The sequence below is a fragment of the Trematomus bernacchii genome, unplaced genomic scaffold (assembly GCF_902827165.1).
Source record: "Trematomus bernacchii unplaced genomic scaffold, fTreBer1.1, whole genome shotgun sequence".
Taxonomy (NCBI): domain Eukaryota; kingdom Metazoa; phylum Chordata; class Actinopteri; order Perciformes; family Nototheniidae; genus Trematomus; species Trematomus bernacchii.
The window spans coordinates 12,928,334-12,951,337 of NW_022987739.1; the positions used below are offsets into that span (position 1 = coordinate 12,928,334).

The window sequence follows — 23,004 nt, forward strand, 5'->3', positions numbered from 1 at the left end:
TCGTCACATGTGCTTTGCATCCTTTGCCATGTTACATTTGGCGTCATTAAGATATAGATGTATAGTTCCTGCATATTTTCATATTGTGCAGAAAACATGCCGCTTTGTATGTTTCTGTCCGTCAATAATCATGATGATCCCATCGACTCTTTCCTAGAAGTTCATATGCTCTTTGTTTTGTCTCTTTGAAAACGCTTTGTTTAATTGATTCACACCATATCACAGCTCTTATGGGAATCGGTTAATTGCAACGGTAAGCTTTTATTTGATCCTAAACAAACTCAGTAAACCAACAAGGTGAGGTCCCATCCTTGACAACTTTTTAGGATAACTTGGTAATGATTGCCTGCAGCATCATGTTTACTGTGCCTTGACCTGAGGGCAGAATCTGACAGAAACACTGAGCAGGAAAAGAGCTGCGGCTGATAAGAAGACACTGAGCAGAAACGCTGTAAGCAGTTAGAAGCGATTCGTTCTTCTTTATTTTCAGCACATTTTAATTCAGCCATTGTCCACGCATTATAAATTATAATATAATCTGTGATAATAAGTCAGATGCCTGTCGGATTGTTGCGACCTTTACTTTGTCAATAAACTGTTTGTGTGCTGCAGTTCCAGCTGACAGATGAGTGTGTGTGTGTGTGTGTGTGTGTTTATAGGTTATCAGTAGTCAGTCAGCCAGAAGGACGACCGGCGTGTTGCAACAGCGTTTGTGAGGAATGTGCTTGAGGCTGCTTGGAAACACATCTGTGTGTTTAAAACTAAATGAATGACTTCATGTATGTGAGGTTTGAGTGTGTGTACAGGTTACTGTACCTCAGACTGTACGTTATTTCAAAGGCCGATCTGTCCATCTTTCTCTCTATTTTAAAAGTTGTTTTTCTGTAGAAGTCTTTAGAAAACGCATCAGTTTTAGTGATTCAGATAGAAAGCAGACACCTATCATTTCCTTTATGAACCCATTCACACGTGATAGTGATGTTTGTGGTGGTGAATGAGGATAAACACCTTTTCCCAGTGAATACCAGTGTCCTGTGGTCCAGCACTACATTTTTTAAATGTTATTCTTCCTCTCTTCTCTAACTTCTCTTGGTGGTGTATCGTGTTTGGTCATGGGGAAATGTGTAGATGAGATTAAAAATATACTTGAATTTCTAAAGAAAAATAAGTAACACTTTATATTAAGGTACACAAATTCACCATCAACTAGTTGTTAATTAACATGCATATTAGCAGTATATTGGCTCTTTATTAGTCATTATAACCCACCTTTTCTCCTTAGCATTCATAAACAAGTAGATTGTTGCTTTTATTTGCTTTCAGTGGTCTATTGTTTTTACTATATGGTTGTTTTGATGTTTGTATTTTTATTGTGTAATTGTTACGTTTATTCTGGTTTGTTTTGTGTTCGTATCTTTTATGTGATTTTATACTTATTTTTATATTTTGTGAGCTGAGCTGTGTGATTTTATATTTTATGTATGGAGGTTTTAAGTGCTATATAAATAAAGTTGGATTATAAAACACTTATTAATGCCTTATTCTACACGACCATATTCTACAAGTAATAGGCCATTAGTTGAGAGTTTTTCCTCAATAACCCTCTAATTAGTGCTTATTTATTGCAAGTAAGGAAGTTGTTGTACATGAGTTTTGGTCTTAATATGCGCTGCTCAATATGGGCCTAATACGGCAGTAGTACCACAAGAATAGTAATTCTACCATAATAACACTTAACAAATATGATCTATTCTTACTTTTTTTTTTTGTATATTCTTTGGCAAATAAATGTATCTATTGAGTTGCAGAGAGCAACCATAACTGTATCATAGTGTAAGAGGGGCTGGATTTTTTAAATAATATTATATAGTGTGTATAATTAACATTAAATCAATATATATATTTTCTTTTAAATATCACGGTTATTGTCAATCCCAGTATATTCCAACACCCCAACATGGATAACAGTCAGAACTCTAGATTCACTTTATTTCAAATGTTCACATTGGTGACATATTGTTAAAAGAATGTACATGTATACACGTCTCATCAGGAGGTGTTAGGTAGCTTTACTGGGGAATGAACATCATTCTCCACAGCATATTCACTGGTTTGGTATTTTGATGGTGGTAAACAAGCATATCTGTTTTTGTTTTCTGAGGCTTGGTTAATGTGAAGGCTCATGGTTATATGATTAATATGCTGCAGTGATGGTACCTGATGTGTTTCTAATGGTGGATTTCTCTGTGTCTCAGGGCTGAGTGGAGCAGGAAGGAGCAAACCAGCCTGAATCGCTCACTGAGCGGCTGAGAGAGGTAAACTTCTCAACACACCATTTATTTTACAGTTTGTTATATTAAAGTTAACGCTATTTCTGAACTAGTTTTACAATTGTCCATAAAGTATCCATTTAATGCAGATGTACATTTGCTGTTAGAACAAACATCTCTGCTTCTTTGCTGAAACACAGGAAGTATTTCCTGTCTGTTTGAAACTAACAGAATAAAATAATACAAAGAAAAGCCCAAACCGTTCACAGCTACAGTCCCTTTGAGAATAATATGGATTACTTATAACTTTAAACTAAAATCTTATTAACAGTTAGAATGTTATTTTTTAAATCAAACAAATTATTCTTTATAAAGCCCAATATCACAAATTACACATGTCTCAGGGGGCTTTACATGGGGTACAGTATACCACACCCTCTGTGCTTAGACCTACGCTGCGGAGAAGGAACAACTCCCACAGAAAACCCACAATATTAATAGGGAGAAGAAATAAAGAAACTTTGAGGAGAACATTAGTGCTTTGTTTTTCAATCATTGTAGATTTCTTTTTCAATTATGTAGTCTTTCCCATTAAAGTTACTTTGTCTCATGTGTCTAAATAAATAGACATCATGCTCAAAGGAAATTATAAATGTCAGCGCCATGTATGTCAGGTTTCAGCGGTCTTGTGCTGAGGAAGGATCCTGTGGTTTCTCAGTTGGATGGTGTGATGCTATCATTAGTGGAGCGGCTGTCTTGTGGTTTTTCGACAATGTTCAGCTCTTTGTTGTTGACTTTGTTCTGGGGTGTTTCCCCTGACTGCCAACTTCACTGTGAGCCAGAAGTATCTTTAAATACAAACTCACACACTAACTTATTTTTGAAATTAGCCATTTAACTTGCCTTCTTTATGACTTAAAATAACTGTTATCGTTAACAAAGTCTACTGTGAAGATCCTCCTATAAGCAACTTCTAGTGAAGGAGAGAGCTTGAAAGTTTAAAACCCACGTGTGCACACACACACACACACACACACACACACACACACACACACACACACACACACACACACACACACACACACACACACACACACACACACAGTATGGATGATGTCAGGCTCAACAGCCTTCAACACCAACTAAAACCAGGAAAAGCAAACAATCCCTTTAACAAAACCTCTTTATCTCTGAAAGCAAGGAATTCACCCTGTTCACAATTCAGTCACAAAGTTTCAAAAGAAAAAGTAAGGCTTCTAAAGCAACGTGTTTGTTATGTGTCTCCCAATAACAAAATAATGTTCATGGGAATTTCTGATACTTACAAAAAAACGTATATATATTAAAAACAAAGCCCATTTATTGACTTGTGCCAATCTTTCACGAAACTACTGTGCAGTGTTTTAAAAAGCGACATCCCCTTACTTCCTCTTGGTAAAGATCATTCATGACAAATGCATTCACGTCACTGTTTTTATTCTTTAGCCAGGTGTTGATTTGAAGCTGTGTCTGCTGAAAGGTCCCAGTCCTGAAAAATGACTCAGTCGGTACAAGTTAACACCAAGCTGCCTGGTAAGAAACTGCATTTAAAAAAGTATTTTGCATTATAACCCCATTTACCAATTTATTTTGTGGTTGTGCATATGTAAATATTTAGGCTTCTTATTGAGATGAGATTTGGGTGTTACAGTATACTTGGGTATTGTTTTTTAATGTTGTTGTAATATCCTGCTATTGTTTAACCTGACAGAAGCAGGTCGTGGCGTTTACTACATTGAGATGGGTTCACAATGCCGTAAAACACAGGAATCAAAACACATATGAAATAGTTTGATGTGCATTTATGTTGCTTGTAGAGTAAACAGGAAAGTTCGCAAACTGAACCAGCTCCAATATATGATCAAATATACCCAAAGTATTGTATTTATATTAAAACATGAGTACTTTTATTATCAAGCTAGACATGAATGTAAACAATTAAGAATCTCAATGTTCCCCCAAAAATAGGTATGCAAGTGTTTTAGGAGCTAACAACGCGTTGTGATGTAACACACTAAATGTGAACTCAAACCATCTTTACGTACTAACAATGTAGCTATATTATTTGTTCACATGTTCACATGTCTTCTTCCCTTCAGATCTGGGCTCTCCGTTTATCTACTCCAGTCAGGAGGAGGCTGAGCAGCCGGGCTCGTACTCCGTCCAGACTCCGTATGGTTTCCAGCTGGATCTGGACTTCCTCAAGTATGTAGAAGAGATAGAAAGTGGGCACAATCTCCGTCGGGCTCCTGTCAGCTCCCGCCGCCCTGGCCGGGGGCTCAAACTCTCCCAGCGGAGTGTGGGGGGGCGTAACAGTGGATGGACATCCACAGAGTCTCTCGCATCCCCGGCCAGTGAGGATGGCAGAGCTCCTCCCCCGCCGCCACCACGCAACCGCCTCGGGTCAGCCCCCTGCGAATCGCTTTGTCTTTCCCCTGTGGCCGTCCTCAGTGTCCCCCCCTTGTCAGCTGGAGCCAAAGTGCCGCCTCCTCCACCACAGCGCAACCCCAGAGTGGAGCGGACTCTTCTGGAAACCAGCCGGCGGCTCCAACAGGAACAATCCCACCAGCACCAAAACGGGGTGCGTCTCCAGCTCGCAGATCCCCCCAAACATCATGTACCCTCTCCATCGACTCAGCTCCTGCAGAGTAACTGGACTAAACCCAGTCCTCAGAACTCTGGGCGCAACACTCCAGCTGCTGGGGCCACAATGACTCCCATCCCACCCAGCCAGCTGCAGACAGTTAGAGAGCAGATGGCCACCGCCTTGAAACAGCTGAAGGAGATGGAAGAGAGGGTGAAGGGTGTTCCTGCGCTTGAGAAAGAGGTGGCCAAGCTTCGGGCGGAGAAAGACATGCTCCTGTTAGCCCTGCAGGAGAAGAAGGCAGCCATGGAGGCGGCCCAGCAGAAGCAGCAGTCCACAGAGACGTCTACCCAAACCACAGAGACCGTTCAAGCGGACCACAGTATCCACAGTCGATTGAATGCACCAACCTCACCTGGACAGAAAGGCCTCGGAAAATCTGGTGAGCTGAAAAGGCTGACTGAGAGATTTGAGGGGAAGGACGAGAAAGCTACAGAACCTTCATCCAAAGTTTCTGTAAAAGCTCCAGAAAAAGTATCTGTTGTGGAGAAGAAAACTGTTTCTGTTGGGGGCGACGCGCCAATGAACTCAGTTGTTTTTTACTACAGCCAGGGGGTGAAAGATGCTTCTGAGGGCACAGAGGTAAATGTTTGTGAGACAGGCACAGGGACTGAGGCCCACCTGGTTCATGAGGAGGGGGTACAGGCCAGTGTGGAGACAGAAGAGGCTGCGGTTTGGGTTATGGAGTCACTACTCGGGCTGACCAGCGAGGCACAGCGGGAAATCGACACCTTACAGGACACCATTAAATTCCAGCAGGAGTCCATTGTGGCTCTAGAGGACCGGTTGAGTGTGGCCGACAAAGACATGGGGATCCTTCAAGCCAAGATGGAGGAGAACACCTCCAAGGTCACGTTTGAGAAGGGGGTTCTTGCTAAACCAGACATGACACATGCTCAGGTAGAGACAACGACTGCTGTATTAAAACATGCTGCAGTATTGTGCCGTCCTGAGGTGAGCGATGCATGCGTGGGTGAGAATTTAACAGCAGATCACATCGAACAATTCACCCAAACTGATGCTGCAGAGGAAAAGGCAGAACCAGCTCCTGTTGCAGTGGTCAGCACTGGGTGCCAATGGGAGAACTTGTTTGGGGAAAAGATGGAGGTGAAGAGAGTTACAGTCTTAAAGAAAAGACAGTTGACCATCGCCGATTACAAGGTCTCACCTGAAGAAGAGGTGGTCAGTACAGCCGATAACAAAGAGGACGACCAAGAGGAGAAGACTGGAGCCAGTGACACCAAGACAGGTGAGCACTTACAGAAATCAAAAAATGCGTTTTAAGTCAGGACAACATATGTAGTCCTTCTTCACAAAAAACATCAAATGTAGAAGTTTTTATGATATTGGTACAAAAGTCATTAGTACGTGCCTCCTGCACCAAGTTCTAGAACAAGTTACCAAGAAAGTCTATCTCACTTTGTAATTTGGTACTAAATTAAGGGGTCAACAAGAATGAGCTTGAACACTAGAAGACACTAGGTCGCTGTATACCTAAAACCGCCAACGGGTAACATTTACCCGCTATTGATTTTCAAGGTACAATGTTCTTTTATTTATCATGCAGAACAGTGAGTTTGGATCGCACAGGGATGAAACTTATACCAATAGAATCTGTGGACTCTCAGCTTTTCATATGATATAGTTTGTGCAGATAGCATAGTATAAAATATCGCTACCAGTGCTGATTTAAACGCTTGGTGTTAGACTTGTGTTTTGTTTAGGTACAAATCTCTCTATCTATCTATAACTATCTATCGATCTATCTATAACTATCTATAACTATCTATCTGTCTATCTCTCTCTCTATCTATCTGTCTATCTCTCTCTCTCTCTCTCTCTATCTATCTATCTATCTATCTATCTATCTATCTATCTATCTATCTATCTATCTATCTATCTATCTATCTATCTATCTATCTATCTATAAGGAACCGCAGTAGACAAAAGGCGTTGCTATAGCAACACGTCATGTTTACGCTGCATTTTCTATGAGGTAAATATTACCCGCTGGCGGGTATAGGTATAAATGGCAATTTATTTTGGCGATTTTTTCAATCTGACTTCATATTGACCATTTTTTACAACAGAGGGTGCTACATAACACACTTTCAGGAAAAGTCACGGACTGGGAGACTTTCATATTTTATTGAAAAAAAGTTACATACAATCAAAAAACAGCTGCGGGTAAAATTGACCCGTTGGAGGTTCTAGTGTTAAACAACTTTGTTTGCACATTCTGCGCATAAAGATCAATAACCAAGACGTCAGCACAATGTTGTTAAGTCCACATGGAGGCCACACATTTTTTTTTTTTTTACATTATGTCAGTTGTGTGTTTCTCTGTTTGACCTGTCTACTTCCTTTATGGTAACAGGTATGCTGAAATCCATCATGAAGAGGAAGGATGGGAGTAGCTCAGGCGAGAATCGCACCGCTGGCAAGAAGAGCCTGCAGTTTGTTGGCATACTAAATGGAGGGTGGGTAACATTATTTATTTTCCCACAGTTAAAATAATATAAGGGCAGCAGACAGTCTAGAGGTTGGAAATAACAAACGTGTGTGTCTCCCAGGTATGAATCAACATCCAGTGAAGAAGAGGAGGATGAAGAAGAAGAGGAGGAAGATGGGAGTTCATCTGGGGAAAGTGGAGAGGGTGAGTGCTTGGACAGCACCGAGGAGGATGAGGCGGCTCTGGAGGAAGAAACATCGGACGAGGAAAGAAACGTCAACCTGGATGAGAGTGACACTGATGAGGAAACCCTGAGCGCGTCAAATTATTCCTCCGATGCCGTGAAAGAGAAGTAGGTTGTTACTCAGTACAGAAATATACATTCGCTTTATTGATGAATTCAGTTTCAGAACACAAGGCTCAAAATGTGTAAATGTAGTTTCCCGATTAAATTGTATTTATATGAATGTAACCAAAACCATGTTGGATGACAGTCTTCCTAATATATAAAAAGTGAACAAAGACATAAATGGCAAAATCCACATACAATTGTATAAAATTGAAACTATGTAAAGAAAGCAGGTATTTGTTTTGTGTTTCAACATCCCACATTGTTTGTTAAAGGTTTGAGCTGAGCTCAAAAATGAGAGAAGCTTGCCTCATTCTGAAGAACCACCTGAACGATGACCCAAAAACACTGAAGAGTAAGGAAGTGGTGCGTCCCTGCATGCTTTTTCTATTTATTATATCAATTAGTTACACCTTTTAATTTAACACTTAACCAAGTTGATGATAGTTGTAAGACTGCTTTATTTAAGTAAAAGCAGTAATACCAATATGTTGAAATAGTGTTAAAAGTCAAAGTTCTGCATTCAGAACATTGCTTGAATAAAAGTCAAAAGTATTTGTGTAAAGATATACTAACTAAAATGGCCAATTTTAGAACAATGCACATTATAAATGGACAATATCAACCACTGACTACAATAACAGATTCTTGTTTTTTCAGCTGCTGAGATTCAGCAGTTTCTGTTTACGTATCTTGTGTAATCTAAACTTACTTTATATACCCCCCCTCACCACCAGCTCTCCAGCACCCACACAGTGCAGCTCGAGTGGTTCCGTATCTCCAGCGCCAAGATGGCTCTGCCTCCTCGGGTCTCGGACTACCTGATGGCGTTCTCCGAGGTGTCGTCTGTGCTGCTGGAGCACGTGGTCAACATGACCGACGGCAATGGAAACACTGCACTCCACTACAGCGTCTCCCACTCCAACTTCGGGGTGGTGGGGCTGCTGCTGGACACAAGTCAGTGCCCTTCTGAAAATAATCCACAGTACACCATTAAATGTCTAACCAAGTAAATAATACAACTGCTGACCTCTCATCTAGGGACCCCAGGTCTCTGAGTCAATTGGAAGGAAATAGGGTATTGTCAGATAAAAAACATAAGCTAAATATTCTTTCTTGTAGTGTGAGGGTGTGAAAGAAATACTTTCACATAGACGTCAAAAAGAATGTTACATGAAGTGCAGATGATGATGGATTGTTGGAGAAACTAACATTTATTATTTTAGTCAAACTAAACCGATAAGAGCTGCATGTACAGAACAATTACCTTAGAAAATTACTTAATACAATTCTTATACTGAGATTTCTTAGTTTTCTGTTTCGATTTATACTCACTTGATTATCTTTCGGTTTTTGGACTGAGCAAATGTTTTTTTCATATGTAAGTAGAAAAAGGTACGGTATATTGGTGCACTTGCATATTTACCTAATGAACTGGGAATTTACGATATGAAATATTTTTTGGCCCTTGCCTATAATTTTAAAATTTAAAAGGAGTTTTAAACTTCTAGTTTTAAACTCCTGAGGTTAAGAAACTGGGTAAAATAAACGGTAGTATGCAAAGACGAATGATTTAATATTACTTTAGTTATCTTAGACTTGACCAAATATAAATAAAGTATTATCTGCTGATAATTTATCTGCTATTTTTTATTATCAGAAAAATGCATTATAAATATACATTTCCAATTCAGCTGATAATGTTTTATGCGCTCCCTGCAGGTGTGTGCAGTGTGGATAAGCAGAACAAGGCGGGCTACACGGCCATCATGCTGGCTGCCCTCTCCACTGTGAAGGAGGAGGCCGACATGGCTGTGGTCAAGAGGCTCTTCAGTAAAGGCAACGTCAACGCCAAGGCCAGCCAGGCAAGTCATCAGCACTTCATCACACACACACTGTTACTGATGTCATGTTCCCACGGTCATTTTACTGCACTCATTACTTATCTGCATGTCCTGAATTAAAAAAGGTATCACCTGAAAAGTGTGAACAACCACGTGTTGGAAAATGAGAAAACAAAGACTTACTGTTCTGTCTGTAGTCAGCTCCAACACCCTGAAGCATTTAATCACCTAAAAGAGTCAAGCCTGGCTCAGCTGGCTTTGTTAAATTAATTAAATCTGATTTAAACTGTAAATGTAAAAGCATTTACTTTGAACCAGAACACAGGATAGATTCTACATATTACAGCCAAATACATAAAAAAAGGTGTAAGGGAGGTGAATGATCCACTAATATGATCTGTTACTAGCATTGCATTGGATAAAGTGAGTTTTTACAGCATTCCTTCCTGCTGGTTTATAATGTGACATTTAAACGCAAAACGTTTGAACTAACGCACACAGAACGTCAAAGTAGTTCAACATGACTTATTCATTTTAGAACTAACACCTTCTGGTCAGTTAGTCGATATGCCCTTTAGCAACAGAACTCTCTTTAGTAGGACAACTCCTGGTGAAGAAAAGTGCATCTTAATCCATTATTTTCATGGGTAATGGGGCATATGAGTGTTTGCAGGGTTCATTTTATCTTGTTTCAGTCTAGACATTTGTGCTACCTAAATGCATAGTTAAATGCATGTTGGTAGTTTGCAGTTAAAGGTGGGGTAGGTCATTTTGGAGAAACCAGCTCGAGTGCGCTAGAATTTGAAAATACACAACCGGAGAAAATCTGCCACTTCCTTACAGAGCCCCTCCTCCAACACACACGAACGCGCACATGACCAATGAGGGCACGAGATAAGTTTGTGCACAGATGGAAGGCTGACAGGCAGGTAGGCCATCCAGTTATTTTAGCCGGGCTGGCTAAAATGATTGGTCGTACTTTTTACAGTATTACGGCTTCCACAGATGACATTTTTTTTATGGATATTCATTGCTATCGGGATGTTAAGAGCATTCCATGGAATATAACAAAAAGTGTATCTCGAGCCGGTTTCTCAAACTTACCTACCCCACCTTTAAGGGTTCAGGTGGTAAATAAATATTTCTGCAGGTCGGACAGTGATTGGCTCTCATAACGTAATTTAAAGGTCCCCTATTATACTGTTTTTCATCAATATATTTGAAGTCTCAGATATATACAAAACATGTCTCTGAAGTGTTTGGCTCGACATACCAAACAGATCATGCATTGTAGCATCCCATAAACCCCTCTGTTTCAGCCCTGTTTCAAAAGTGCTGATTCTGTGTCTGTTACTTTAGATGAAAATAAAATGCCACTCCCCACCTCCCTCTGAGAGATGATTGGTTACACAATGGTGCTCTAGGAGGAGATGCTTATGTATAAAATACATGAAAAAGTGGATTTTGCTACAAGCCACAGTAAACTCAGTGTACAGTGGCTGGTTTAACTTCCCCCTGTCATCCGATGGATTTGTTGACAGCCCTACTAGTTTTCACTTCAACACCTTGCTAGTTAGAGTGAAGGTAGGCAGTGTTCTGGGGATTTAAGCTTTTTATTCTCTGTTAAGAGCATTTCCTGTTGTAATGAAGCACTACATTCAGAGCCAGTTGAGTAATATGTTTTAAATCGGATTGGGTTAAAGAAATGTGTTGGGTAACGTGACACATTCGTGAGAATCCACTTTTTAAGTGGTTTTATCTCTTTGCCTGATCTAATCAGGTTGTGTAGAGTATGTGTTTGGACACAGCGCCTGACAGGCTTTCACACTGCCAAGTCATAGGACTCTGGATTTATAGCATCACTGGCTATAAACCCAATTACTGAAGCTTGTTATTGTTGCCGTGGGGAACAACACACGAGGCACACAATACATTTTAGAATCAGGAATTTAACTCATATTTTCTGCTGTGTTTCAGAATGAGCTTTTAGACTGAGGTGTTTTATGTGATGAATGACTGAATGCAAAAGTCCTTGATTGACCCTTTGAACAAGTGACTTGAGAAGCTGTGCAAATGAAGACTGGCAAAAGTGTTTATAATCCTTTACCTTTGCAGGCGGGCCAGACAGCGTTGATGCTAGCTGTTAGCCACGGCCGTCAGGAGATGGTGCGGGCGCTGCTGGAGTGCGGCGCTGACGTCAACGTGCAGGACGACGAGGGATCCACAGCCCTGATGTGTGCTAGTGAACATGGCCGGGCTGAGATAGTCAAACTGCTCCTGGAACAACCTGGTTGCGACATATCCATTGTTGACAATGTAAGGCTTTTACAGTTAGCTGATGCACAGATTGAGGGGATGTCTTCAGTAACTTGAGCTGAGCCTACAGATGAGGCCAGCTGTTGGACTCTCTGACTGCTGAAAACATCTGAATACTTGCTTGTCTGGGATTCAGCTTAATCTGTGCTCAGGAAATGGCTTCTCATGGGAAATTGGTCTCTCCAGCTTCCTCTCCTTGCCACCTCTTTTTTGGTTTCTGTTCTTTCAAGATTTCCTTTGTTAGAGCTAAAGAGCCACGATCAGATTAGTTTCTTCTGCCTTTTACTGAAATCAGTGCTGTTTACAGGAAACCCAATCCCTGGGATACTCACAAGCCCCTCAGGGGATGAATTAAAAAGCCAAAACTCCTCTGTTACCAACCGCAGACTTGCAGATTTCTGCCCTGCAGGCTCTTGCACGAGTCCTCTGCATACTTCACCACATGATCCATTCACAAGTCGGCAGCTGTTTGTTTCCTCAAACCAAAAAAATCGCATTTGTCCCGAACTGACATACATGATGTACCAAAGTTATTTAATTTAATTGTATCACATAGTTGTAGATTTGTTCGTGTACATTATCTTTTTTCTCAAATTCGACCTAAAACAAAACTCTTCGCATTCGCTGCTTGGGACATTTCTCGCTTTGTGTTTTAAATTGATTTCACAGAGGATTGCTCTGCATGCTTGAGGAGAGGCCAGTCAGACAGATATTTGAGAATTCACATCTGTGCAATGAATGAGTTGGCCCTTCAGTGTAGGAGCTCCTGGATTGTGTTTCAGTGCAGCACAGCTGGACTGACAGGACTGGGGGGGGGGTGTAAAAGATTTCGAAAATCCCCCACTTTTGCTGTCCTCTAAAAACCCAGAACAGCATGGCAAACCATCACTGTAAAACACAGTAGAGTTATATGTACAATTATGCAGGGCCATTGCTTAACCTTATTAAGCTTTACGTTTTAAACCCAAGGTGTAAGCGTCCACCTATTTGGTTTAATTACTTTAATACTGTCTAATTAGGTCTAAGTAACAACATAAAGTGTGTGTGTGTATTGTCTGGACAGCTTGTTAGCTAAACAATGGTAGGCGAGTTTACACCATGATAAATAGTTAATGCGGTGAATGCAAATTAGAGAACAAAAAGAGTCTCCAATGTCTTTAGAATCACTCGTTGCAAAGCGTTACGGTTTCCTGGTAAGTAGTTAAATGAAGTTTACTGGACAATCGGGGATGCATGAAAGGGACAACACTGATGAGAATGAATTAGCTACCCCAACATCATTCACAAAAGTGATGTCACACATCCAGACAGAAGTACAGTGCGGATCACATGGTCAATGTCAAAGTGAAAAGCCCTCTGTTTTCTTAAGGGTCAATAAACTCCTACTTTATCTGTTTCTCCTTCCTTCTATCTGTAGGATGGCAGCAATGCTCTTTCCATCGCACTGGAAGCGTCTCACAACGACACAGCTGTGCTGCTCTACGCCCATATGAACTATGCCAAGTCCCAGCCTGCTGTGGTGAGTCCCACTCCACCCCCTCCTCTTCCTCTGTGGAGATGGCTTAGTCTCACTTGTAAAAATGACATGTGAATGAACAAAACAACTGAAATAACAGGTTAAAATATGGTAAATACACCTTTTAGTTTTCATGCAGGCTTGTCTGGTTTTGTTTAAACAACATGGAAAGGAAGGATACACATTTCGAGTGAAGAGTTAATGTTTTAGAAGTGATTCATTGTTGGTTTTAAGAGCTAAAAGATCTGAAAGCCATCAACTTTAAATCTGCTGGGAAATGGCATGTACGCAAGAAGGCTGACGTCTGTGCAGGTCACACTACAGCATATCTGGGTTGGATCTGTGGGTTGGATCAGTTCCTCAGCAGCTCTCAGCTTTAGTTTGGGTGTGGGCAGCACTATCTGAAGGGGCACTGCTGCCCCCTATAGGTTTTGTCAAGCTCCCGTCAAGTTTGTTTTATTAATATTTGAATAACAGTGCTGCAACATATTATTATTTTTGTTTTGGGATAAAAAACTGTTGATAATTTTCTCGATTAAATTAGGAAATGAGTTGTTTGTTGCGAGACATTTTCCAATCAGAGTTTCCCAAAGCCCATTTGACCTCCTCAAATGTCTTGTTTTGTCCAAACAACAAAATATTAGTTTGACTGTTATAGAAGAGTCAGAAAATACCCACATTAAAGAAGCTCTAATCAGATGATTTAGATTGTTTTTCCCTAAAAAATGAATCAAACCAAGTTATCGATTTTCTAAAAAGTTAAGTAAATTGATCAAAGAATTGCCAACTAACATCCAAAATGTAATCCTTTGCAGGGTATTGAAATATTTGACGTGTTTAATGTCTTCCAGGGGAGTCCAAAGACCCAGCCGAGAAGCCCCACCAGCCCCCACAAGTCCTGGCCTTCAGACTGAAAGGATCATGTAGACGAACACATTAACTGGATCTGAGCTGTTAAACGCTCCACTGGAATTTTCTTAAATATATATGTATTTATATATTGCCATATGTCCTGCATTTATAAGTATTGTTAATATGAAAATATTATTTTTTCATAAAAGTTGTGAATGGTTATATAATATACGTGACTAATATGAGCTCCTAGCATGTCTGAATGAGGTCTCCAGCGCTTGTTTTAAATTAAACCTGTGACGAGAAGAGACCTTTACATTTATTATTTGCACTCCCTATAATATTTTTTACTGTTAAGGGCAATACACACCAGTGGGATATTATACATGTCAAAAAACCTGCACCAATAAGTTTCAATGTAAGCTTACAGCCCAATATGGGCCAGGCGTTACTGTCGGTGCAGAAAAGTGATCATCTCTTGGATCCCTAAATCAAATCAAATCAAAGTTTATTTATAAAGCACATTTAAAAGCGATTTTTGGTCGGGCCAAAGTGCTGTACATGTAATAAATACTACAATCACATAAAAACACATTACTACAATCACAATAAAAGACAATAAATTACAACAGATATATAAAAAAACACAGGGAAAAGTCAGGAGTCCCTGGTTTGGCACGTCCCAACTCTTCTACTCTTTCTTTTTTTTTCTGTGTAGCCTTGGTTAACGTATCTGTAAACATCTTCACCTTCATCTTTGTCTGCACTAACTGTTCGTGCAATGTAAGTTTATATAAATAAATATATATATATATTCATGTCTGAAATAAACATATTTACATAAAAGTTGATGGAAATCGGTTGTTTTTGCAAGCATCGAATATTTTGGGATGATACACTTTTTTTTTTACTAACGGTATGCATCTAGAAGTGTTCTGAAATCATTTTGTTTTCTACATTTTCTGTGAAGCATTATTAATCCAAACTGACAATAAGGTTGATCGTAATATTATTTTCCTACCAGAGGTGAACAGGGAAGAATGAATCCTGAAGTCTGCATCTGGAAACAGACAATTAGAAAAAGTTAATTCAAAAGAAAGTCATTTCAAAATCTTTATAGACAAAATAGTTTTAATCTTTCTGAAATGGATTTGTGGGAGGTCGAAGTACATGGATAATTTTAATTAGGTTAAATAGAAATTCAATTGTGTGGAATATTCTGTTAAAAAGAAAAGTCCTGCATTCAAAGTCTTTCATGTAAACGTATGTTACCATTAGCATCAACATATAGGCAAGGCACGTTCATTTATACAGCACCTTTCAGCACACGGCAACCCAAAGTGCTTTACAAAATAAAATAAAAGACATTGAAGAATAAATACAGTGGAAGCACATTATAAAAAGGCATTTTAAAAAGCAAAGATAATAAAATAAACACAACAGGTATAAAATACATGGATAAAAGCCAAACTGCAGTTTGAATTTGAACAACTCATCCAAATGCAGCGTCTCTTACTGTAGCAATAGTAAAAGAGTTTAGTTTGACTTTATTTAATTTAATATGCATGTAAATTACGAGATAACTTGATAAATGATTTTAAACATGCAAATAAACTAAGGGATGTACAGCTCTGGAAACAATTAAGAGACCATTGCAGCATTATCAGTTTCTCTGGGTATGTGTGTAAAAACATTTTTATTCTATAAACATGTAGAGATTGAGATTTAAAGGTCCCCTATTATACTGTTTTTCATCAATATATTATAGGTCTCAGATATATACAAAACATGTCTCTGAAGTGTTTGGCTCCAAATACCAAACGGATCATGCATTGTAGCATCCCATAATCCCCTCTGTTTCAGCCCTGTTTCAAAAGTGCTGATTCTGTGTCTGTTACTTTAGATGAAAATAAGGATCCACTCCCCACGCCACTCTGAGAGATATTTGGTTAAAAAGAACACAATGGTGCTCTAGGAGGAGATTCAGGTGATAAGGGGGGGGGGGGTTACCTTGGTTGGTTATTGGCTAATGGTTACACAAGCCAAAAACATCATTATGACATCATAAAGTGGCCAAAATCTGATCAGCTCATTTTCAGACAGGTTTTTATATAAATGGATCAGGACAAAAAGAGAGAGAATCTTTTGTCCTGAAACTTTCAGAATCTCTTTACACAGAGGGGACACATGCTTATGTATAAAAGACATGGAGAAGTGGATTTTGGAAAAGTGGTCTCTTACACAACACATTAAATCATTAGCAAAGACAGGTATTCAAAATCAACATTACTTAATATATACATTTAATCAATATAATTAAAGTATTATACAGTTACAAGCTTCACATACAGAATAGATATAATGTGTGTATGTTGATATTTTATTTCTGTTTGGGTTAATTTTCAACCTTTAAAGGTAAAGTCCTGAAAGAATGAAACTGGGTGGCAAAGTGGAATAATGCGTATACTTGGTCTTATATCAGCCCCCATGAGGACATCTGGTGACAGTCACAATCATTAACCGGAAAGTGAGGTTTAATCCATCTTTTGGTTATGGTGAATTTATCAAGGGAGATCTAATCCTGGTTTATGATGCTGTGATATTTTGCTGATAGAAAAAAAATGCATTTAAATTAACAAAATAGGGCAGACTATGTTTTCAAATCTCAATGCATTAAACATTTACTGATGTATTATTAGTCATGGCAGCATTTTGACTGTTAGAAAAATCACAAGATATAGCCAGTTAGTCTTTTATGAAAAGTAAAGATTTTTACTTCAAGAGGACTGGTTTATAGTAGAGACAATGATATTATACAAACACATTTTGAATCATATTCTTCTTATGTAAAACAACATAAACTACGATAAAGATTTCATGTATATCGCTTCACACCACCTGGTTATGGTCATCGTAGGATCCTGGTCACACTAATGTTGACTGTCATATTGTCAACACTTCCAAGTAAAATATCAGACCTAGTGACACTACAGTATGTAGAGAAAACCCATTATATAGTTCTAGGAATAAAAAAAAGGAACGCGCATGTAAATCTGGGGAAAATAATAGAAAACTAACTCTTATTTAACCTTAACACCAACCCCTATACAACAAAGAGCTTTTTGAGTTGGATATAAAGATGCTCCAGATGTCATCATGTGGACAAAGTTCTTAGTATTGATGTTGACTGATTAACAGTACTTTTAATACATTTTTCCTTCTTGTTTCCAGTGTAAACAGCTGACTGAAACATACATTAAATGGACAGCTATATAAGTGTTGGAATATCATTAAATAGTCAGTGCAAATGCATTTGTTTGCACTGAGCAACACCTTCCATCTTCTATAAATGTTAACAAAGCTCTGGGCTATTGGAGTCAGGAAGTACAGAAAAACTATTAACAACCAGGAACAATTAGCAAACAGACTAATGTATGATCTTTATTTAAGCTGTCCTAAATTAATCGGCCTGCGTGGACTTGAACTCAAGAACTGCTTGGTGTGAAACAACAAGTGCTAGAAACAATGAACTATTAGAGAAACCCTGACCCAGACCCTAACTCCTTGAGAGAATAAACGCAGTGTGTGTAGAAAGATGTCCAAGAAAAGTTTCAAAGCGATGGTACATTAGTGGTATTCCAATTTTTGTATGTCAACTAATCTTTGATCCTTCTTGTTTATGAAATTCACTTTTTATGTGGACTAAAGCACATTCCTGCTTATTACAATACATCCAATAAATGTACACTTCTCTGAATGTCCCCCACTTTTTCACAGTGTAAAATGAAGGATGGTTCAGACATGTTCCTCATGTTTAGTAATACATATAATTCAACTTTATTCAACTGCTCAATCTAGACAAAGGCTTTACAATAATCTGATAGGCTTGCATGTGAGCGGTGGTTGTTCAAAGACACCTAGTGTTCTGTGACCTCAAATCAGAGCATGGGACTTCAAGGTATTTGAACTCATCACAGGATCAGTCAAATGCTGTTTCATGGCATTTAATTAAACGGAATTTGAAATTGATTTGTGTGGTGATTAGATACCTTGTCAGTGTGAAAGTTTAAGCTTACTCGAGAGCTTAAATCAGCAATTATGCACATGTAATCATTTCCTGCATGGGTGTCTTGAGGCTTCAGTGATGCAGTAGCCTGAGGGCCCCAAAGTAGGATATAAGAACCAGGGGACGGCCTTTCTGAGAGCACCAAGCTAGCAGTCTACTACTGGGCCTGTTTCATTCTACCCTGCAGTATCTTTCACTGAAAGTTGACCTAAGAGCCAGAATGGAGTACCAACATGACGTAGAGATCAACGGAGAAGACAAGTACATCTGCAAACATAATGGTGTGTGCAAGAAAGAGAAGGACTCCAAAGATGATACAGATTCAAACAAGCTGTCTCACATTGAGAAGGCTTATACCACCATACTGGGTGAGCTGGGAGAGGACGTCGACCGGGAGGGACTTCTACGTACACCCCTACGTGCAGCCAAAGCCATGCAGTTCTTCACCAAAGGCTACAAAGAAACCACTCAAGGTGAGTACAGTCTTACAGATAGAAAAGTTTTAAATAGTGCTAAACTTGAGTGTCTCTTCGGCTGTTCTAATGCAAGTCAGGTTTTATTTGAGTTAGCGTACAAATCGGCAACAGAATACAAAGTAACGAACAAATAGGAGATTTATGAAAAGACTAACACAAATCATAGAAGTGATACTGTAAGTGTAAAAGTACCAAAGTGGTAAAAGTAGGGATGCAGTGATCTGACTTTTACAGTACAGGAACTAAAAGTTGTAAGCCTCAGTTTGTGGAAGAGACTGATCCTTTTTTTTAAGGCAACATAAGGCTCAACCTAAACATTGCTTTAATAACTTTGCAAAACCAAATTAAAGCATAGATAACAATGTTATAAATTGTTATTTATAAAATAATTGTATCGATACACGATTGATCCATTATCATCCAAAACCTGATCCAGCTTTCTAGAATTGATGCATCCACAACTGAGTACAAGAGCAAAACTGGAGGATGCTTTTCACAGCACTCTTCATGCGTGCTGTTCATAGTACTGTTAATTTCTAACGAGACAACTGCACATTCTTGAGCTCTTACACGATAAACTTGATTTGCGATAAACATTATATTCAAATGTATCCTCAGCCACTTTTCATTTGTTTGTGTATGAATAGAGAAGGGTAAACCTATTTTCTTTTTTTCACAGATATCATGAATGACGCAATCTTCGATGAAAACCACGATGAGATGGTGATTGTCAAGGACATCGAGCTGTTTTCTCTCTGTGAACATCACCTGGTGCCCTTCTTTGGCAAGGTAATCTTTAGACAAAGTTATTTAAAGTTCTTGAAATTGAACTTTACTTTCAAATATTCTAAGATACTATAGCTTTTTGTATTTGATCTGAAAAAATACTGCATTTTGAACTATTTTTTTCTATTATTCAGGCTCACATAGCATACCTCCCAAACAAGAAGGTAGTTGGACTCAGCAAGCTTGCTAGGTAATACACATTTAAAAAAACACTCACATACCAAAGCACACTCACTTATTATGATCTTTTTTTTATTTTGATTATTGTATCATTTCAGAATTGTTGAGATCTTCAGCAGGAGACTTCAAGGTATTCAACTATAATCTTATTTCGTGTTATTGTTTGTCTTTTTCCTTACACAACATATAATACTTTCATTTTCTCCACAGTTCAGGAGCGTCTCACCAAACAGATTGCTTCAGCCATCTCTGAGGCGCTGGAGCCGGCTGGAGTAGCAGTGGTGATTGAGGCTGTGTGAGTATTTAACTTTTGTTTCATCCCTATAATTAAATTATTTGTTTGGTGATAATTCACCCGAACGATTTTGCTAAAGCTCTTTTGGATGTATTTTATATCATGGCTACTTTGATAGTGCTACATCAAACATGCTGTTTGCACCTGAGTTATTTGCACCAATAATGTATCACACAAGCTCATAAGGCATATTATCATGTTTTACACCAATTTAAATATCCTTCTTTTTGCATTTCAGCCACATGTGCATGGTGATGAGAGGTGTGCAGAAGATAAACGCCAGCACTGTTACAAGTGTCATGCTGGGAACATTTCAGGATAATCCCACCACCAGGAAGGAGTTCCTTTCGCTTATAAAGAAGTGAAAAGTCTTTACCTCAACAGAGGGAATTGCACAGTGTTTAAACCACTTACATGTTTTTTTTGTGTATTTATTGACATTAATTGTCTGAACTGCTGCGGTTATTGGCGTTCTTACTTGAGCTAATATCTTTGTTTACTGTAGCTGTGTAAGAGATTTAAATTACACTAATGTAAAATGATCATCATGTGGTTCTATTTATTAAATATAATGGCTAATAAGAAGCTCCATTGTATAAAAACATATATGTTGAAAATAAAGATGAAAGTGATTCCTAATTTCCTGTATGTCTATTCTCTCCTTCATCTATAAGACATAAGTATGATCAGCGATACGAAGGGAATACATTTGCCAAAATACATATCCATAAGAAAAAAAAGGACCTTTAAAAATAGAAATAACATTTATTTTATAAGGATCAACTGAAGCAGGTTGTTAATTATCATAAAGATTTGTGTTCGATGCCTCAGCTTTTAACGCTGCTGCCCTTTAATGATATGTGTTCATTGCTGCATTTTTTAGTGCGAACAAAATGGAAGTTTGTCTCTTTCCGACTTTAGTAAAGGACAGTGATAAGGCCTTATCTTCCCAACACAGAGGACAGAACACAGTAATAAGCCAGTATTTAGTTTTTAACAAATATCACGTGTGCATGCAAACATATATTGTTTTTCATAGTTTGATTGTTTATCATATGTACAGTATTGTAAAGGTGTTGTCATCACAACCTAGGTGTCCCGACCCAAATGTTCCCAAAAGCAACCATTTTTGATGAGTGTGTGAGTTCAACTTGACATGTTCGCAATAATGTGTAGCATCAAACTAAACTGAAGTACTTTTTATATTGGGTTATGTTGGAGGGTATTTCATGGAGAGTATTTCATGGCTATATTTCTATGGAGGTGCTCATCAGTATTGCATATTATGTGTTCTAGAGATTAAATGTAACACACAATTATTTTCTGGCTGCAATAGCAGTATGTACAGGTGCACAGCACGTTACAAACCTGTACGTAGCGACAAAGATTAAAGATTCAAAGGCTTAATTGTGCACAGTAGCTACAGTGTAGATATGGCAATGAAAAACTTAAGTCCTGAGCTCCTCCAACAACGAAACATATAATATACACTATATAGACAAAAGTATTGGGCCACCTACACATTACACCTACAGGAGCTTCTATTACACCCCATTCCAAATTCTTAGGCCTTAATATGAAGTTGGTCCCCACTTTGCACCTATAACAGCTTCCACTCTTCTGGGAAGGCTTTCTACAAGATTTTGGAGTGCGTCTGTGGGAATTTTTGCCCATTCATCCAGAAGAGCATTTGTGAGGTCAGACACTGATGTTGGACAAGAGGGCCTGGCTAGCAATCTCCATTCTAGTTCATCCCAAAGGTGTTCGATGGGGTTGAGGTCAGGGCTCTGTGCGGGCCAGTCAAGTTCTTCCAAACCAAACTCATCCAACCATGCCTTTATGGACCTTGCTTTGTGCACTGGGGCACAGTCATGCCGGAACAGAAAAGGCCCTTCCCCAAACTGTTTCCACAAAGTTGGAAGCATAGAATTGTCCAAAATGACTTGGTAAGATGAAGCATTAAGAATCCCCTTCACTGGAACTAAGGGGCCTAGGCCAACCCCAGAAAAACTACCCATAGAATTATCCCTCCTCCACCAAACTTTACAGTTGGCACAATGCAGTCAGGCAGGTAACGTTCTCCTGGTATTCGCCAAACCCAGAGTCCAGTGGCGGCGTGCTTTACACCACTCCATCCGACGCTTGGCATTGTGCTTGGTGATGTTAGGCTTGCATGCAGCTGCTCTGCTCTGAAAACCCATGCCATGAAGCTCCCGGCGAACAGTTTTGGTTCTGATATTAATGCCAGAGCTGGTTTGGAACTCTGCAGTTATTGAGTCAGCAGAGCTTTGGCGACTTTTACGCACTATGCGCCTCAGCACTCGGCGACCCCGCTATGTAACTTTACGTGGTCTGCCACTTCGTGGCTGAGTTGCGATGGTTCATAAACGTTTCCACTTTGCAATAATACCACTTACAGTTGATCGTGGAATATCTAGGAGAGAAGACATTTCACAAACTGACTTGTTGCAACGGTGGCATCCTATTACAGTACCACGTTCAAATTCAGTGAGCTCTTTAGAACGACCCATTCTTTCACAAATGTTTGTTAAGGCAGACTGCATGGCTATGTGCTTGATGTTATACACCTGTGGCAAAGGGACTGAATGAAACACCTGAATTCAATGATTAAGAGGAGTGTCCCAATAATTTAATAATAATATAGTGTATGTATACTAAATAATAATATACAAAACAATGCATTTAGCTGTTACCCTATTCTAAAACAGAAGCAGCTGGTTGTATAAAAAGCTATATGAGGAACATGAAGAAGAAACTGGCGGGGAGGGGGAGACAACCTGAGAAACTCAGACACCACTGAGGATCAAAGTTCAGGCAGGAAGTGAGCGTGGGAGAGCCTGTGCCTTATCTGTATACCATACTGTATAAAAAAGGGGTGCAATCAAATGATGTGCTGGT

General features: G+C 39.1%; 2 protein-coding genes across 3 annotated transcripts in view; both read left to right on the forward strand.

Moving 5' to 3' along the window:
• Positions 1-15,131, forward strand: part of kank3 (KN motif and ankyrin repeat domains 3) — a 29,085-nt gene extending 13,954 nt beyond the window's left edge. Inside the window, exons 2-12 of one of the 2 annotated variants that reach the window (XM_034147360.1) lie at positions 2,256-2,315; positions 3,756-3,842; positions 4,409-6,202; positions 7,331-7,433; positions 7,527-7,757; positions 8,030-8,120; positions 8,492-8,711; positions 9,477-9,619; positions 11,714-11,914; positions 13,332-13,433; positions 14,282-15,131. In XM_034147360.1, the coding sequence (XP_034003251.1) occupies positions 3,806-3,842; positions 4,409-6,202; positions 7,331-7,433; positions 7,527-7,757; positions 8,030-8,120; positions 8,492-8,711; positions 9,477-9,619; positions 11,714-11,914; positions 13,332-13,433; positions 14,282-14,344 (2,985 nt within the window). In that variant the 5' untranslated portion in view covers positions 2,256-2,315; positions 3,756-3,805 and the 3' untranslated portion in view covers positions 14,345-15,131. Of the gene's footprint in view, positions 1-2,255; positions 2,316-3,755; positions 3,843-4,408; positions 6,203-7,330; positions 7,434-7,526; positions 7,758-8,029; positions 8,121-8,491; positions 8,712-9,476; positions 9,620-11,713; positions 11,915-13,331; positions 13,434-14,281 lie in introns of those variants that run through there. The other variant, XR_004557216.1, reaches the window with a different exon arrangement.
• Positions 15,132-18,568: 3,437 nt separating this feature from the next.
• Positions 18,569-20,450, forward strand: LOC117495823 (GTP cyclohydrolase 1 2-like). The gene is made up of 6 exons (XM_034147361.1): positions 18,569-18,821; positions 19,504-19,613; positions 19,745-19,800; positions 19,889-19,920; positions 20,001-20,085; positions 20,324-20,450. The coding sequence occupies exons 1-6, from the start codon at positions 18,569-18,571 to the stop codon at positions 20,448-20,450; spliced, it is 663 nt and encodes a 220-aa protein (XP_034003252.1).
• Positions 20,451-23,004: the final 2,554 nt, after the last annotated feature.

Bases quoted from the DNA above. Each gene is read 5' to 3' on its own strand.
- LOC117495823 (XM_034147361.1), top strand. From the start codon at position 18,569: ATGGAGTACCAACATGACGTAGAGATCAACGGAGAAGACAAGTACATC. The intron at 19,921-20,000 runs GTATTCAACTAT...TTTTCTCCACAG, and splicing joins CTTCAGCAGGAGACTTCAAG to TTCAGGAGCGTCTCACCAAA. The intron at 20,086-20,323 runs GTGAGTATTTAA...TTTGCATTTCAG, and splicing joins GCAGTGGTGATTGAGGCTGT to CCACATGTGCATGGTGATGA.